This window comes from Caretta caretta, chromosome 16, assembly GCF_965140235.1.
Source record: "Caretta caretta isolate rCarCar2 chromosome 16, rCarCar1.hap1, whole genome shotgun sequence".
Classification (NCBI taxonomy): domain Eukaryota; kingdom Metazoa; phylum Chordata; order Testudines; family Cheloniidae; genus Caretta; species Caretta caretta.
In genome coordinates, this window is record NC_134221.1 from 10001208 (window position 1) to 10019813 (window position 18606).

The window sequence follows — 18606 nt, forward strand, 5'->3', positions numbered from 1 at the left end:
CTCTCTCACCAACGTAGCGCTGTCTACACCAAAGTTTAGGTCGGTATAACTTACGGCGCTCAGGGGTTGTGGATTATTCACGCCCCTGAGCAACTTAAGTTATTCCGAAGTAACCTGTAGTGTAGACAAGGTCTCCCACCTCTACTGCTTGAGCCATTCTCTGTGTTGGCAAGATATTTTCAGGAGTAAATGCCATAGCAAAGCCCAAGCAATCCAAGGTTTTAGGGCTTTCAGGAAAGGAATACAAGCCCAGTCGTGTTCCTTTTGCAGCCACATCCCGAAAGGGGTTAACATGCTCTCCACGCTCTTCGCTGGGAAATGGACTGACCAGCAAGGTTCACAGCCAGAAGCCATCTCCGCCCCCTTCAGCAGCTTTTCACATGTTTGTGGGTTGCATCTCTGTGATGGATGGTGCCGACATGTAAAATTACTCAGGCTGAGTGTCTTCGGCGAGCCGGTGACAGCATTTGCTGATTACCTAAAACTGTGCAGGATGTATAAATATGGGACTTGGGAGACCCACATCAGGGTCCCTGGGCTGGAAAAGAAATGCCTCCCCCAACCCACCCAGAAAGGGCAAATGTTAGCCAGCTGGCAACAGCTAGGCAAGAGAGAGAGAGATGTCTCTGCAATTCCTTTCTGATCTGCCTAAAACTTCAAGGATGGAGTGGAAATTTACCTTCCCGGTAACTCAGCGGTTCCAGGTTTCCCATCACAACACACTCCCAGATACAAGTCTGGGTGAAGTCAGTTGACATTATCTGTAGGAAAGCAAAATCTTAGCACAGCTGAGACTTCACATAAACCTGACTTCACAATCCAAGCCACCTGGGGAGAGGTTCGGGTTTTGTTTTGTTTTGTTTTTAAATTGGCCCCAAAGTCTTGCTCTGAGTAGCTCAAGATTTGGGATCTCTTCCCTGGGTTGACTAACACGGCTACACCAACACTGCATACTATATTGTCCTTGTTTTTCTTGCATACCCCCAATCTTGCCAGCCTCTCTTCTTCCCCCCCCCCCCCCGCCCCATCATCATTTCTTTTTGACAGGAACAGTGGGCTGCCCTAGGCAGATGAGACAGATCCTTGCATATGAGCTGGATTTATCTGAGCACAAGCAGCTGACAGAGTGAGAATAAGGAGCACCTGATTAAAGACAAGACAGTCGCCCCTCGTCAGCAATTCCTTTATTTCTCTTAAACGGGGAGGGGACAGACAGACAGGGACTGCAGAGTAATAGAAACGAGATTATAATCACTGCAACCAATTACAAAGCAGAGTAAATCACTTGGAAAAAAGCGTCCGATATGCAAAATTCTCCATAGATAAGGTTCAGCCGGCGCTCAGCAGCACACATGTGATGATGCAGGGAGTTACTGGGAATGGGGTCATCTTGGCTCATGGCTCCAAACACAATGCGTCACAAGAAAATTCCCATTCGTGATGTGAGTGCAGCCATGGTTAGCAGACATCAGGTACCCAGAATTCCCTCAGAGCTCAGCCTCCCCGTTCATCTCGGCACAGAGCTCCACCATCTCTTTCCTCACCTTGCAGCCCATCAAAAACTCACACTCCCACTTCCATGCCACCCGCTACAACTGGAACTCCCTCTCTCTGCACCCCAGAAGGTCTCCCCACCCTCATCTTTTCTTCCAGGCCCTTCCTTCCATCCTGATTCTCCTGTGAAGCCCGTAACTGCCACAAATCCACGTCATCCCACAGCCTCAAAAATTCACACACACACACATACCCCCCCCGAAGAATGAGGTTTTTAAAAGAGCCTAAGGGAGTGAGGCACCCAAAACCCGTTGAACTTTGACAGGAGTTGACCACTAATTCCCTTCAGCTTCTTTGGAAGTCCCAGTCCTAAAGCTGCCTTGCGGCAGAGCTGTCCCCTGGATCCTGCAGGATGTCAGTGCTGCTTCTCCATTTAGGCTGCGCGCGCCTCGGGGCCTAAGTTCCCTCTATGCTTCGCGGCCGTGCAGCAGCCTATCAAGGGCAACGCAGGCGCTCGGGGATGTGGTGGGGAGGCATGAAGGTACCAGCTTCTCCTGCAGCTCTGGCCCCCAGACCTGCTACGGCCAGGGAGAGGCGGGGAAAGACGCTCTCCCCCAGCTCCGGAGCTCCCGCAGCCAGGGAGAAGCGCCTCTCCCCGCCAGCCCAGCTGCAGCTGCAGCGAGAGAGGGCTGGGGGAATCCGCTCTCCCCACCCCGGCCCGGGACAGCCTGCACGCCAAACCCCTCATCCCCAGCCCCAGCCCAGAGCCCACATCCGCAGCTGGAGCCCTCACCCTCCTCCTGCCCAACCCTCTGCCCGCTCTTGCACCCTGAACCCCTCATCCCCAGCCCGGAGCCCACACCCCCAGCCCGAGCCCTCACCTCCTTGCACCCCAGCCCTCTGCCCAAGCCCTGAGCCCTGCACCCCTCATCCTCAGCCTAGAGTCCACACCCCCAGCCCGAGCCCTCACCTCCTTGCACCCCAGCCCTCTGCCCAAGCCCTGAGCCCTGCACCCCTCATCCTCAGCCTAGAGTCCGCACCCCCGACCAGAGCCCTCACCCCCCACCTACCCCCCAACCCTCTGCCCCAGCCCTAAGCCCCCCACGCACACACACTTTGAACCCTTTGGCCCCACCCCACATCATCTCTATATTGGTGCACATAACAAAATTCATTCTGCACATGCATGGGAAAAATTAGAGGGAACATTGCTCAGGGCAGGGACCACATGTTCCCTTGTGCCTCACATAGCACCTGTTGGGACTTAGCTAATGGTGTGGCCTCATGTCCCACCTGTCTATTAACTACATTGCAAGCTCCCCTTGGCGGCCCTCATGTACCCCCAGTTTGGAAAGAAGAGTCCAGACTGTGCTTTAATTTTAAAAATGCCTGGGGGCGGGGGAGATGCATTCTGGTTGGGCTGTTTGTTTTTTAAAGCCTGCCTCCTGGGGGGAAGAGCATAGAGCAGCAAGCCACCCCCAACGCACACACTCCACCATCTCCTTCACAACAAAGGCTCCTCGCAATACTCTAGCACCAGCTGTCCTCCCCCCTCAGCAGCTTTCTTGGCCAGGTGCTACCCAGACCAATATTAAATTACTGTGAACCACATCAGCTGCAGTGGCCAGGGATGGAGAAAGAGGGAGAGAAAAAGAACGAACAAACTGACTTTGCCTTGGATTAGATCTCTCTGCAACCCAGGTGTTAACAGACTTTGCAGACACCCACTGAGTTCAAGGCACAATCCATCGATCATCTTTATTGAAAACGTGAGGACCTAATCCAGCCCCGGCAGAAGCAGATGCCTCACCCTGGGGTACTTCCAGGGGAATCCCCCCACTTACATAGGAGCTACACTCAATTTTACAACTTGGGTCCCGTTAATTATTAAACCAGGCCAATAAGACAGCACGGATTGCAGGGTTGCAGAAGTCCCCCAGTTGCATGGAAACCTGGAAGCAGCCCTGCTGAAATCCTCCTCAGGAGCCAGAAGTCTCAATAAAGGTGCTTTTATCTCTAATCCTGTTTGCAGATTTACAAGCTCATTAATTCACTGAAACTGATCTCAGCTCAGGGACAAGCAGGGCAGGGTTTCTTGCTGTTTTTGAATGAGATATTAATGTAGATGGTGAATGAGGGAGGGGTCTTGAGGAAAAAACAACATGTCATGTAATCAAAGACTGTATAATATAATATGCAGATGCACAAGGGGGCTGAAATAGAGCTTCATGGGCAGCCACAGTACTGGCATATCCTCACTTCTGAGCGTTTGACTTTGCAACCTTACCATTCTTTTTAACATAGTTTGCATGTGTAATTTGCTAGGTTTAAAAAAAAGCAAACTGGAGGAGGAACCTAACTGCATCACGTGGCAACACACTGACATCCACATGGGCCCTCAGATGGGTTGGTAGGTTTAGACCCACCATTTGGGCTAATGAACTGCTAGCAGTAGAAGGTTGTCATCCTCTATGAGGACCAGCACTAGAAGGGGATGAGACACACTGTGCCAGTGGGTTTCAGATATTTGCCAACAGATAAAGAATGGCGAGACGCAGGGATTGTGGGTTCCAATCCACATTCTGTGCTCCAGTTGTCATAGAATCCTCCATCCAATGGCCGCCAAGCCTGACCCCAACTGACCCATCCCCTCCAGCCTGTCCCAGTCCTTTGTCTCCCTCCTGGCTTTTCGTCCCAGGCTCCTCATCTAGCTAGTCTCACTCAGGCTCCTTGTCCAATCTCAGGCTCCCCTCCCCCTGCACCCATTCCTCCCCCTCGTGGGCTCCTAATCTCCTTACCCCAGCCAGTCCCAATCTCTTCCTGCCCACCTGCAGCAACTCCCAGTTCCAGTTCACCCCCAGGCTCCTTGTCCCAGTCTATTCCCTCCAGTCTGGCTCTTGTCCCCTCTGCATTTGAGGCAGACTGCTTCCTCCATGTTTCCTGGGTGCCGGCAGAGGGAACATTGAAAGCACAGGAGAGAGAATCTCCCTGCTCTTTGTTCCCGTGCCCAGTGCCACAGCAGCAACTGCTGGGACAGTCCCGCTCAGCCCCAGGAGGATAGCTCACACTCAGTCACTCTGTGGGCATGGCACAAGCATAGTCTGGCTGGCACACAGGAGCTGTGTGAGAGGAGGGAGCGTGCTCTTTGCAGACGCTGTCTTCAGAGAATTTGGCTGCCAAGCTCTAACAAGTCTCTGCTGAGCAAGTGCGAACTGGGATTTTTCAAAGGTTTAGACCTTGGCCAAATTTGGGTGTTTTTGTTTCCCCCATGGAAACAGCACCAGGACACCCCCTTGCCAAACATCAAGTCCCCGCTGCAAAGCAAGGGGGCACTAGAACGTCCCAGTCAAACGGCAGTATGAATTTTTTTAACCCTGGGAAAAACAAATGCATTTTTCCCTCGCCTCACTCTTGGAAATGGCAGAGCCATTTCAGCCGAAAGTTTCCAGAGAAATTCAGCCTGAGGAAGACACCCAGCACGGAACATTTCAGCTCGACCGGTTAAATCTCAACAAAGTTCTACACAGCTGAAAACGGGGAAGTGCGGGGCAAGTTTAATTGTAGGCGTTGCACCTGCAATGCCTGGTAATAATTTTAGCATCGCATCCTTACACGGTCCTGTCCTCCACACTCCAGACTTCAGACCACACTCAGTCCATCTCTTTCTGGTAATCCGCCCTCCCCCAGCTGCTCCTCCTTCATCAGCTTTTCTAGCTGCCAGAACAAAATGGTGAGTTTTATCCCCGCATTGCCCCAAACACAAAAAGCATGAAACTTTGAGATTTTAAAGGTAAGCCTCCCAGGGATCGTTCATCTTCTGGAGAGCGCTTAACAGTGCTGGGCAGAGTTTCTCCAGCTAGCCTTTGATACAGGATCGCCAGGAGAAAGGGAGGGGTAGGGGAGAGGGAGATGAAAGCTATTCTCCTCCTGACCCAGCTTGGACAGCAATCATTATGGCTGGCAGAGCAGAGGCACCCGCTGGCTGCCTCTGCATCACTCCACTTTCAAAGAAGGTGGCTTCAAAAGGCACCTGCAACACAGAGCAGAACAAGACTCTGAGGAGGAAGCAATGGAATCAAAGGCACAGCCCGCAAGGGGCTCCTGAAAAGCTGGCCAGTGGGGCTGGTTCAGGGGAAAGGAAACTCAGTAGCTCGCTGGCCTGTTCACTCAGCACCAAGATACACAACTCAACCCCCCTGCAAGTTCCCTTCCAGGCTGGGCGAATGACATGCCCTCCCTATGAGACCAGAACCATCCTGGGCATGCCACGTGATGAGGGCCCTACACACGGGCCATGCTCAAGGACCCTTTCGAGCCATCTCTTCACTGCTCCACTCCCCCTGCACACACATCCTTAAGCCCAGGGCACTACATTTTAATTTTCATCTCTCCTGCCCATCCCACCCAAGGAACATCTCTCATGGTATTTCCATGGCCCCTCCCCACCATAGTGACAGGAAGTTACTCCCCAGTGGTTAGGGTGCTAGCCTGGGACTTGAAAGACCTGAGTTCAATCCCCTGCTCTGCTACAGACTTCCTGGGTGACCTTGGGCAAGTCACTTAATTGTTGTAGACTTAAGTTCCCTGCCTGTAAAATAAGGTTAATAGCCCCACCTCATGGGGTGTTGAGAGGAGGAGTGGGCACTTCCCCCTGCAATGAATTTGCTGAAAAATGCAAACTATTCACAAATGTCCATTTGAATCAATACATGGAACACCTGGTTTTGACACACAAGAATTTTGTGGGATTTTTTTGTGGGGGGGGTTCTTTTCCATGAGGGGAAAAAAATCAGTTTCTGTTCAAAACAAAGCGGTTGTTGTTTTTTTTTTCCAGTTTGTTGGACAAACGAAGGAAAAAACAATTATTTTCTCAGTGCTCGTTGTGAGGATAAATACAGTAAAGATTGTAAAGTTCTCAGATACGAGGGTATATATGACACCTGGTGTCATCGAAGTACCTTAGCTAGACCATCTCCCCTGCCTGTCTCCAGTGAATGAACTAGGTTCAGGGCTCCTTGTTGTTTAGGCTCAGGTAGTTTCTAAGCTTTAGCACCAAACCAAGTGAACCGAAGCAAAGCCATGCAGTGATAACAGCCCAACTACCTCCAAGTCCTTCTACCAAACAACCTGGCAGGAAGAGCCTGGTGCCGTGTTACAGGGCTGGAATGGTTGAACAGAACGCTGCAGTTTAACTTCTTTTTTAACCTTGGCCAACAGCAGGCTGCTTTGGCATATATTTAGGGTGCCTTCCAAAGGGGTCAGTCCTCAGAGCAGGAACTGTCTCCTGTCTGACAGAGGTTGTGCCAGGGGACAAGCAGCCAGGGCCAGGCGTGGCCCCCCCACCCCACCATCTAGCTCATATGGGACATTTGGAAGCAGGATCCAGGAACCTGCCCTCCAAAACCAGGCTGATTTAGAAATTCCAACCCCTGACTCCACACAAACAGACTGATGAGGCTTCCCCAACACATTGCGCTCTGCAGTACGTCCAGTCCTGCTTTGGTGGGGATGGGAAGCCAAGGGGGGTTAGTTACCTGGAGAAGCAGGTACTCGAGGGAAGCAGGCTTGAGAAAGCTGCAATGCTCCTTTCATTTCCTTCTGGGTTTCCTATTTCCCCTCCTAGCCGGTGAACCAGTAACTTCTGGTAAATTATGGTGCAGTAGAGACCTCTAGATGCATTAAGACAACCCTGATCAACAGTAAATTATCTGCTGGGCAGCAGGATCTATTAATCACTTATTTATTTTAAAAAGGAAAGATGCTCATTGAACCTCTTTATTTACCTTTGGCAGTTTAGATAACCACCATATTTCAGTGCTGGCTTTTATCCACCAACAGCTTTATGTTCAGAGGCTGGAATCCCTCAGCTGCCTTAAGCAGCTTTCACTTTGATTTGTTTTTTGTTAGATTGTCAGTTCTCATGCCTTAAAAAACCTTCTGACCCATTCTGCTGTTTTTAACCATCTGTCCCAATAGAGGGCGCCATACACCCCTATTTGAATATTGTCACCCAATCCAAAAGGCATATTTTCCTGTCTCCCAGTCCTGTGCTCTAACCCCTACGTCACGCTCCTTCCCTGCAGGGGGCATTGAGTTCCACATTTCAGCTGCACTCCAAGTACAATCTGTATCCTCAATCACCCGCTGTGTTTCCAGGTGAATATGGCATTCTGCATTTCCTGTTTTAAACCACTGTAGAGGAGATGGGTGTGTTCTGTTAACTGCAGCTTCTGTGTTCCACCCCAGAGCAGGCTGCATTTCAGTAGAAGGTGAATCTAAATGGGCGTCATGGGTACCCAGCACTTCCTGGGAACACAGTCCATAGTCGGCAAAGGTGTTGAAAGGTGCCATACAAATGTAAAGTAAAAATGGAGCTGCCTGGAAAAGCAAGAGAAGGGGAATGATCGCACTGGACCATTGATAGCGCGACCACTTACACAGGCAGCCTAAAAAGGTGGAGCTAGGCGAACCCAGCCAGAGGCTGATCCAATTAGGATATTGATTAACAGATGCCCTTCAAATAGACACTATAGACTAATAATCAAACACATTGGAGCTTTACACCTAGATGTAAACATTATATTTTTGTATTGATATTTAAACAATAGTCACAGGGGTCCATCCTACTTACCAACCACTGTCATTGAAAAATGTGACCTAGGAATGTAACCTGATTAACTCCCCCCACATTCCAAGCCTCAGACACCTTTGTCAGCTCCTTATTCATCTCAGCAGTGAGACTCATCTCTGTGGCTGTAACTAGAGTTGTGCAAATAACTGATTTTTCCAGTTTGCTTGCAGTTTGGGGGGGGGAGATAGTGGACAAAAATTGTTTCAGTTTTACTCCAAACAATTTTTTAAAAAAATAACTGATGAACCAAAAAGTTTGGCAGGAGGAATCTGTATGTTGAAACAAACATTTGATTTTGAGCCTGTTGTGTGTTTTGGGGTTTTTTTACATTTTTAAACACACCTGAAGGAAATTTCAAAATGAAAAGCGCTTTTGAATAAAAAAATTAGAAACATTTCAAAAATGCTGAAATGAAATGTTTCGATTTCTCCCCCCACACAAATTTGGAGTTTTATTTGGCACCCCCTTAACACAATTTGGAAAATTCACAAAATGTTCTGGTCGACCGAAGTCTGCATTGTTCTCTGGAAAAAATAACCACAAAAAACCACCACCACGAACTATGCCCAGCTCTAGTTATAACCTGCCATGGATTTGCCTCAGATGACCCCTCAAGACCCAGGCTTTACTCAACTCCCCTTTGTTCTTTCTCCCAACCAACAGTACAAATATTTAGCTTTTACACAACCTCTTCAGTCCACAGCGCTCAAAGCACTTTACAAAAGAAGGTTAAGAGCATTACCTCTGTTTTATAGATGGGGAAACTGTGCAACAGAAAGTTAAATGATTTGCCCAAGGTCACTCAGCAGGACAGTAACAGAGCTGGTCATAGCATATAGGTCTCCTATCTCCTAGCACATTGCCCTGTTCATTAGGCCACACGCCCGATGCACAAGAGCCTTCTCTCCTGCAAATACACTACTTAGAACAGCCTCCCTGTAACCTGTCTGTCTAGCCAGCTCCCCACCCACAAACCTCAGCCAAGGGGTCCTTCCCCTATCCCGCCCCCTTCTGTGCCCACACCTCTATCTTCCTCTCTCCTACTTATTAACTCTAAATGTGTGACACTTGATAGAAGTGTTTCAGAAGAGAGTTTGTAGGAAAGTGGTATTGTTCAAAATAAAGTTAGATTATACTATACAGAAAAATACTTTTTTTTTTTAAGTCAAATGTTCTCAGAGACATATGACCTTCCCCATAGCTGTTAGAAACACTTAGCGAAAAATCAGATACAATGGCAACCATTTAAACGCAGTTAGTGTGGGGAAGCAAAGCCAGGGAGGTTTATTTGCCATTTGTTTTTTCTTGAGTGGGATGGTGGTGGTTTGTTGCTGAATTTTTTACAGCCAGGTGCTCAGAGGTTCTCAGGGAAAAAGGCAGTCCTTCTGCCACTAGCAGTTCCTGCAGAGAGAGAACTCCAGCTGTAGGACTCTGATGAGGTTAAGCATTAATTAAATCAAACTGCGAGAAAATAATTACACACACACATCCGTCAGGCCAAGTTGACACTACCCAGTAACAAAGTTGGATGCAAACTCCATCAGCGGAATTGTCATGCGGCTGTTAAAAGGAAATAAATGCATCCCAAACGGACAATTTCATTTAGGGGAAGAAAAAAAAATTGGATTGCAAAGGATTAATGAGGCGAAGGGTTTGTGTTGGCAAATGCATGCAAAATGCAAACATAGTGAGTGGTGATATCATCATTTAACCTTAATGTTCAATAGTGTTCCGATCGCTAACGCACCAGAGGAGCAATTAAACGCAAGCCATAAAAACAAAAAACTTCCAAAATGGGAGAGGAGCTGAGAAATGAATAGAAAAAGACATGCCTGGTTGCAGCAGCATCACAGAGCTCCTGGCCAAGGTTTCCACAAACAACTAGGTGCATGAAGTTTTCGGGAGTTCAATTTGAGGTGCCATAAAGGGGTTTGATTTTCCATGGGTAGGTGCTAAGCTCTTTACTGAAAATCAGGCCTCTTAAAGGCGTCTCAAGCTGGGCTCAAGATCACTCATCACTTTTGAAAATCACAGGGGGGGTGGGGGCCGGGGAGAGGGGGATTACATTCTGAAAAACTAAAGCAGCATGCTACTGAACCTACTAGCATCACTATTGAACCCGAGAGTATGTGCCGTGATGAGAGGGAGGGCTTAGCGTGACTATGCAGCATGGAGATGACCTGGAGGAAATGAAGTCACAGAAGAAAGTGAGAGCACAGGTGATAAGGTCTGCATTTGCTCCTCCCTGGAGGAGAAAAAAAAGCATCCAAGAGAGTTACCCATTGGAGTCAGACAAGAAGGCACTAGGAGACATTCTATACAAAGCCCTTCCCATGAAAGGAGAGTCTCAGAAGAACACTCTGCTTTCCACCCAAAGATCGCAAAGCACCTCCTTAAAACCCATGAATTAAGCCCCAAAGCACCCTTCTGAGAGAAGCATCATTCTGCCTTTATGGATGGGACAACCGAGTGAGTTGTCCAAGGTCACAGAGCATCAGTGACCATCGTAATAGAACTCAGTAGCCCCTACTCCCAGTCCCTAATCTCATCTCTGACCATATTTTCCATGCACCTCTCTCCTCTTTTAGCTGTTATGTTCTGCGGACCCCATTTCCGAGTGGATGTTATCCTTCCTGCCGAGGAGAGCTCTCCCTATGGAATGGCTCAGCTTGGTCCCCAAGAATCCTCCACCCTAACGAATGAGACACAGGGAGACAGATGTGGAGGGCACACATAGAGAACAAATCCCACCTATCCACAGTGAACTGAGCCAGCCCCTCAAGGAGTGGAGAGCAGGGGAGAGTCTGAGGACCAACATGGTTTTCTGAACAACCCGTGCTGACATGCTCAGAGGCACAAGTACCAGGCATATTCCTGGGTTCTGCTGGCCTAGAAAGGTCCCCTTTTTAACAGCAGAGAGGTTTATGCCTCTAGCCTGCTGCAACCATCTCAGTGTCACCAGGAGAAATTAAACTCAAGCTCAGGAAGACATCCAGAGGACTGGTTCACCTTTCCTCCCCATCTTTCCCCCGTCACCTGGCACCACCTGAGACCAGACTCCCCTCCAAGATATGGGCTTGTGAGGACCTGTTTTGCACTGCTGGGCCAGGCACTGCCTGCTGCTGAAATAAGAAACCCAACATATTTCAGATGTGCACCCAAACGCCCTGAAGGAGACAGACACTTTCAGGAAAGCAAAATACTACGAAAAGCACATCAGGGATGATTTATCGACAAAGCAACTGCGAGCTCCGGTTTCAAATCAGCCTGCTTTTCACGGGCTGGCTTAAGCCAGAGGCAGCAGGACTAATGAGAGAAAAGCCCTACACCAGACTCCTCTAGAGAAGATTGAGTTTGGGGGTAAGGGCGCTGTGACACCGACAGAGCCGTCAATTACTGGAGACACAAAACCAAGGTTCTGACCACACGTGGTCATGGCAATTTTTATAGGAGTAGGGCTTTGATTCCGCATGGCTCAGGTCTCTCTCCGTAGAGGATTGTGAAGGTTTCCTGGTGGGAGTGTGAGGAGATGTTACTACGGGAGGTAGCATGAGTGGGTCCTGAACTGGAAAAGCAAAGAGGAAGGGTTCAGTTTGAAAACCCCTGCCAAGGCCAAGATCACAAGCACGTCCCACTCTCCAGTGTCCATCATGCCCCAGCACGAGCATTCAGAAGGCACATGTCTGGGAAAGAGGGGTGGATGAGGGAACCGAACAGTCCAGCAGAGGATTATTTGTTCCCTTTGAGGGGAGCGCGAATGGAAGAGTCTGGGAGATCTCAAGCCAATGCCTGCTGGGCATTTCTCCCACGTTGCTCTAGCAGCCCCAACAGCCGTCAAGTCGCAAGAACGGCCAACTACCAGACCATCTGCGTGGGAGGTTACTAGTTAGGGAGGGCTGCCGGGGTTTTCACTAGGAGTAACGTGGGGAGATTAAGAAAAGGAAGCATTCGGCTGAATACAAGGAACATTTTCCTAAAGGCAAACAGTGTTAGGTTGCTGACATCTCTTCACGAGTCCCAGGTGGTCAGATGGTCATAGGGCAGTGGAGAGCCATTAGAAAGTGGCAGTTTATCCAGGAGATCTGGATTCAGGGACCTCGCTCCTGGGCTAATGGGTGCTGGGAAAGTTTCTCCATCCTAGGGTTCTGAACAGCACTTTAGGTTGGTTGAGGAACACCTCTGGCCACCCAAAGACCAGCACTGGTGGAGAGCATTGCTAGCTTTGCTCAGCTGCTGGGGTGACTAGAAAATGTCTCCCAACCAAGGGCTTTAAAGGAGAGAAAAGGTAATGTTTGGTGGAGGGGAGGAATCTCACAGGGCAGCCTGTCTGACCCCAAAGTCACCCACCTTCACCTTTCTCTGAAATACAGAGATGCATATTTGAGTAACCACAACAGACTAAACCAAATAATCTAAACCAGTTAAAGAGTCAGAATATTTTCTTCACACTAAGTGAATAATTTATGGCCAGAGCTATAATAATAATAACAATAATAATAATAATAAAAGCCCTCTCCAGTCATCTACCACAGGAAAATGTACCCAGAATAAAAGATCACATTTCAGGCTCATAAATAAATGAAAAACAAAACCCACAGTAAACAGAGAGGAAAGCGTTTTTCCCCAGGCTTCCCAACATTGCTGCAGAAACAGCCATGCAGCTGACCCACACTGCTCTAGGCACCCGCATGAAAAGCATACCATAGCCGCTTAAATTGAGGGAAGATTCTCTGCGTCAAAGTCATAAAATAACCCCCCCTCTCCCTGCCATCCACCAGCATGGTTCAAACCCTGGAACTTCAGAACCAAGCCACACATTTCAACTATGTGAGTTAACAGACGAAGTCCTTTAGCTGGCAGCACGGGCAGGCTATTATCCTCTGTGCAAACTAGCCACTGGAGGGGGACATAAATACTTTGAGAGTGTTACACTAAGCAGCACAAGCTGAGTTAGGCAGTATGGGAGCTGGAGAGCCACAGGGATTTTTCCATGTCCAGCAGCTTAAGTAAAGAACCCCCTTTACATTCATTACAGCCCAGCCGGTCTCTCCTCCTCTGTAGCGGAATTACAGAGCGGCGGGCATGGTGTGGCAGGAGTGCTGTACTGTGCAGGGTTGATGTATGGCTGGGCAGGAAGCAGAGACACTAGAGAGGTGTGGGAGGGAAGGCTAGAGGAGGAAGTTCGGAGCATTGAGGTCTTAATGGCCAGTAGGAAAGACAGGCCCAGGATCTCTTCGCTGCGGAGTCACCTTCTCCAGAAAGGCTGAAGGCCCCCATGGCGAGGCAAGTGGGTTAATGAAGCGCAAGGACACCATGTGTTCTCTGCATGGTGCCAGAATGCCAGCTGCAAATGAGACCATGCTGCCCATTGCACCCTGCAGAGCCTGAAGGGGAAGCCAGACAGCAAACAACATCCCTGACAGTTCCAGAGTCGCAGCAGGTCTGGCCCGCCGGGACCGGTGCAGAGAATGGCCTGAGGCGAACGGAGTCAGCCCCCACTGGGGTTCTCACCAGGAAAAGTTCTCACTAGAAAGACAGCACAATGGTTTTTATTGCTGCACTAACAGAACCTCTCCTTGATAAGCTGAAGGACGGATTGGCACCGACTCACCACGTTCCTACTGCACACCCAGACCCCCTCCTCACTGCAGAGCAGGGTCTGACCCTGGAAGGGGGCCAGCTGTACCTCACACCCTGCTAGCCCACTGACGGCCACTGCAGGGCAAGCTTTCCCACAGCCTGACCCCACCCTCCTAGCAGGAAAGAGGTGCCTCGCTCCCAGAAGCTCTGATCTCCTCTGCTCCCAGAACCCACTGGGACACAGAGCGAGCGTGTTACTTCTCCAAGGGTATGTCTATACTGCAATCATGGGGCTGACACAGCCAACCAAACTCTAACTAGCACGGGTACTGAAGTAGGGAAGCCAGGGCAGCACGTGTTTCAGCATGGCCTGTACAAGCCAACCTAGAACTCTGGGTAATTACTTGGGGGGCAGCCTGCTCTGAAGAGCGTATTGCTCCAATACCTAAAGTAGCTAGATTACAGCTAGCTCAGGTACGTCTGCACAAGCTGCAATCACATGCGGTAACTGCAGTACCAGTAGGAACCAGGAATCCTTTGAAGCACCATGTGAATTGGAGCGGGTTTCTGGGATCTGGAGCCATGAGGTTAAGAACAGAGTGGGCTGAAAACTTCGGACAACTTGTTGGGGTTTTTTTTGGTAGGAAAATGCTGATCCATCTAAACCAAATTTTTTCTGCAGGCCAGGGTCCATTTTGAAGGATTTCTTACATGAAAAAAACCTAAACTTTCAAAACTGTCCTAATGTTTGTTTTTATATTTTCTAAATGAAAACTGACAGTTTTCTGGTTCAAAATGATGTTTGGTTTGGAAATTGTAGCAAATTATATATATTTAAAAACAAAAACATTTAAATGGTTGAAGTTGAAACAAAGTGTTTCAAACTTATTGAAACAAAACATTTCAGTGGACCAGAGCCAAAGTTTTATTCGGATTTTTGGTTTGCAAAAATTTGAGATTTTGACATTTCATTCCAAGTTAGTAAACAGCCAGAAGTTAATGCACGAAGGGCCATGTGACTTCTCTGGGCATTAATGTTCTGCCACTGGGTTATTAGCAGCTGGGCACCACCGTATATGTGGTAATGTACAAGTCTCACACTGCAGAGTAACCAGGAACCTACATCAGTGCTACACAATACCCACAATGAAGAGCAACATCTCCCCCTGCTGTTGAGTATAACCCTACCCCTTACTGACAAGTTCTAAGAGTAGGATCACAACCAGTCAAAATCTAGAACATTTTGTGCAGGGGTGTGGGGGGCATGACAAACAGTGCCATAAACCAAACCATACTGTCAGGCCATGTTGTATTATGCTTTGAAATCCATATAAACATGCTACATTGTACATGATAATTCTCACACCATTATTCTAAAATAAAACAATCAAAAACTTTCCCCCAGTCTGTCTGAAGCCATCTCCCCAGCTAATCTAGTCCAGTGAAGCTATGTGGCATGTCCCTATTTTTCCCCCTTTATTTCTCTAGGTCAAAGATTGGCAATTGTGCAACACAGAGGAAATCCGAAGATGTGAATTTTGGGTGATCAGAAATCCATTTTGCCCCCAAACAGCAAAAAGATTTGCACAAAATCTGAATTTCATTTACCTACAACTCTTGTTCCTCCACCCAGCTAGGTCCATGGGGATCATAACTTTAAGGACTAACATTATAGGCCTAATCCTGAGAGGGGCCAGGTGCCCTCAGCTTCTGCCAACTTCAAGAGTTGAAAGTGCTCATTGAGTTGGAAGTGACATTCAGCATCAATCAGGATCAGGCCCAGAATGAATCAGATTTGGGACATGGGCCAACCCCATTCACAAGCACCACCACCCCAACTGCCTGTTACAATCAGATGCACATCCTCTCAGGGCACTGCATCTCCTCCATCAAGCTATGGAGGGACTTTGTGACACCTCTAAGTTTACGTGGTCAAGTGAGCAGAAAGCCTCAGCAGAGCCCTGTGCAGCAAGTCCCGGCTTGCCACAGGCTCGTGCATTGGCCTCTGGGAAGCAACGGCCTCCGTACTCATGACCAGTTCAATGGTACAGGAGAAGGAAGTGTGACATCAGTCCGAAGGGGGGTTTCCTACCTCGGGGTCTGCTCCTGCGTTTCCGCTTCCCCATCGACGTGCTGCGCAGGGCCGGCTGGAGCTGGCCGATCTCAATGGGCGTGTTGGTGCGGAAACTCTCCTTGAACTTCTGCATCAGGGACTCCACCGTCTCCTGCGTCGCCTCAGCGGCTACAATGTGGGCAAGGGGGTGAAGGTTAAAAGACGTGTGGACATCGAGAGCTGAGGTGCTTCCTAAACCTTGCTGGCCACTGGGGCACCCGCCCACCCAGAGCCGTGCAGGGCTGAGGCAGTGGGCAGCACTGGCCATTTGGAAAGAAAGGCTCAGATCTGTCAAGTCACCTCATGCCAGACAAGCGAGCAGGGCTTCCCAATGCAGACAAGGGGCATGAGACTGAAACCCTTTCAGTCATTTCAGGCTATTCATTGCACTTCTCAGGCACACACCTGCATTGGGAGCATCCTGCAGCCACATTCCCCAGCAGGGCTGCAAGACACTTCCAATGTGCCTGACTCCAGAGAGTGTGCCTGCTGCAAAGGAACAGCTCATGCCCGTCGGGGCTCAACCAATTCTGCAGGAGGGATGTCATCATGGCCCCACCTTCTACCCACCTATTTTGGGAGTGCCGTTAAGTTCCTGGAGGATAGGTCCATCAATGGCTATTAGCCAGGATGGGCAGGGATGGTGTCCCTAACCTCTGCCAGGGGATCAGCAACAGGCGATGGATCACTTGATGCTTACATGTTCTGTTCATTCCCTCTTAAGCACCTGGCATTGACCACGGTCAGAAGACAGGATACTGGGATAAAGGGACCTTTGGTCTGACCGAGTGTGGCCGTTCTTAAGTTTAGTACCAACCTTGTGGAGTCCTGGCATTCCCCTGAGCACAAGGACCAGATTGTACCTATCCCATGACCAGAGGAGCAAGGGGCAGGGAAAGTGTCTTTGTGCTACCCTCCCCACTTGCCCTCACCTAGTGCTGAGCACAATCCTGCCTTATGTTTGTAGGTGTCCTTACACACTTCTATACCATGAACTCTTCTAACACTGGCCATTGATACTACAGCCATAGGAAACCCTGAGTGAGACTGCACTTTCCCGGGCTCAGCCTAGGGAATTTCCAGCTAAACCGAAGATGTGCAAGCTTTTCCAAGAGAACCAGGGCCTAGTTACACATAAAGCCGGGGCTGATTTATGGGTTTGCAAAGCGATGAGAGGTTCACAGCTTCAAGCCAGGTGGAACACAGGGATTTTGCCCATGTTTCACATTGAGGTTCTAGGTTCATTTGAACTGAGGCCTACGAGGTACCAGCACATTCAGATCCCAGCTAGGCATGCTTGTGCAGCAAACCCAAACCCAAAGCTAAGTTCTGTACAGTTTCTACTGGCTCATCAGGAGTAACAATGGCTTCCCAAGCCTAACAGCTGCAGCTACCAGCACCTAACCCCAGCAGAAAATCCCCTCCTTCCAAATTCCATCGGGGAGCAACAGCGGCTGAGCGTGGAAAATGGGGCTCTGCCATGGCACACGCCGAGGGAACATTTCTCCGTATTTAAAGGAACTTTGCCTTTAAACCCACATCGAAGAAGCTGCAATGAAAAGAAATTAGAATTGCTCCATCTAATGCACCAGCAAGCCAGGCCTGCAGAGAAGCGGGCAAGTACGGGAAATAATGCAACCACAAGCATGCTGAATTCCACTACCAAGCCAGCCTTATGCAGGCCTCTTCAAAGGCTACAGTCACCCAGGTTTGGGCAAGTTGTTTGTTCCCTGATATTTCCTCAAATATAATACTGGCCTCTGCTCCTGCATCCATTTTGAATTTCACATCATCGTCTTGTTATCAGTTCCACAAGCCATCCAAACCCTGGGGTTCTGGCCTGCTTTGGAGTTGGCACAGGTCACCAGCCCTAGGAATAAACTGCCCATAGACCACTCCCATGCAGGACATTTTCCTTGCCCTCTTGTAGACACTTGGGGGGCTCCTTTGCATTAAAGGCTTCACCACCACCCTTGCCATCTGCTGGGCAACTCACTGGGCCATGCACACATCCATAGGGTTGGCTCACCTCACCCAAGCCCCGATTGGCTCACTTTTCAGGCTTTGTTCCGGTCATTCCTAGCGTTGCGTTCTTCCATTCGCTAAGACACGCAATACAGTCTCTATCGTAGTGCCCCTTCTCATGGTCTGGATTTGGACGCTCACTGCCTCTCCCGTGTGGCAAATGGCTGGGCTAATGCCAGGCAGAGGCCCTTCTCCTAGAACAGCTCTGCCAATCAAACGTCATATCCTGACCCGCAGCACCCCGACTCCCTCTTTCACGCTGCCCCCCCCCCCCCCCCCCAGCTCTGCCGATCTTTGCCTTTCTGCATCCACGGCCAGCATTGTGTCCATGCTCCTCTCCTAAGCAGAGGCTCCCAGTCGTGCTGCGATCTGCTGAAGGATGCAGTGGTTTGCCACTGAGGACAAATGTCAGCTGGGGAAGTGGACTGGCAAAACTCTTTCGAGCTAGTGCTTTCGAGTTTATACTGCCCGGCCAGGATTAAAAGGCTAATGCATTAACCCGCTGCTCTTTCCCGGCGCGGAGATGCATCAGATATGTATTTTAATTGGAAATACTCTGGCACCTGGGGAGCTTGGGCTCTGTAACAGCCATGGGCCGTGGACTCCAATTCGCTTGCCAGCATGGGGCAGAGTCCATTTTAGCAGGGAACAGGAGGGCCCGTGACAGATCCCATGACAGATCCGTTGCGCCATGCGTGTCTGCACAGGCAACCACAATGTGTTCAAGGAGCAGAGGGCAATTCCCCAGGAAGCAAGAGCTTGT

The 18606-nt window shown here is 49.4% G+C and overlaps 1 protein-coding gene across 4 annotated transcripts in view; it reads right to left on the minus strand.

Moving 5' to 3' along the window:
• The window catches only part of ASTN2 (astrotactin 2), a 604755-nt gene that overhangs the window by 412184 nt on the left and 173965 nt on the right, over positions 1-18606 (minus strand). For all 4 annotated transcript variants that reach the window (XM_048822555.2, XM_075120548.1, XM_048822557.2 and 1 more), the window contains one exon: positions 15798-15947. In XM_048822555.2, the coding sequence (XP_048678512.1) occupies positions 15798-15947 (150 nt within the window). The remainder of the gene's footprint in view (positions 1-15797; positions 15948-18606) is intronic.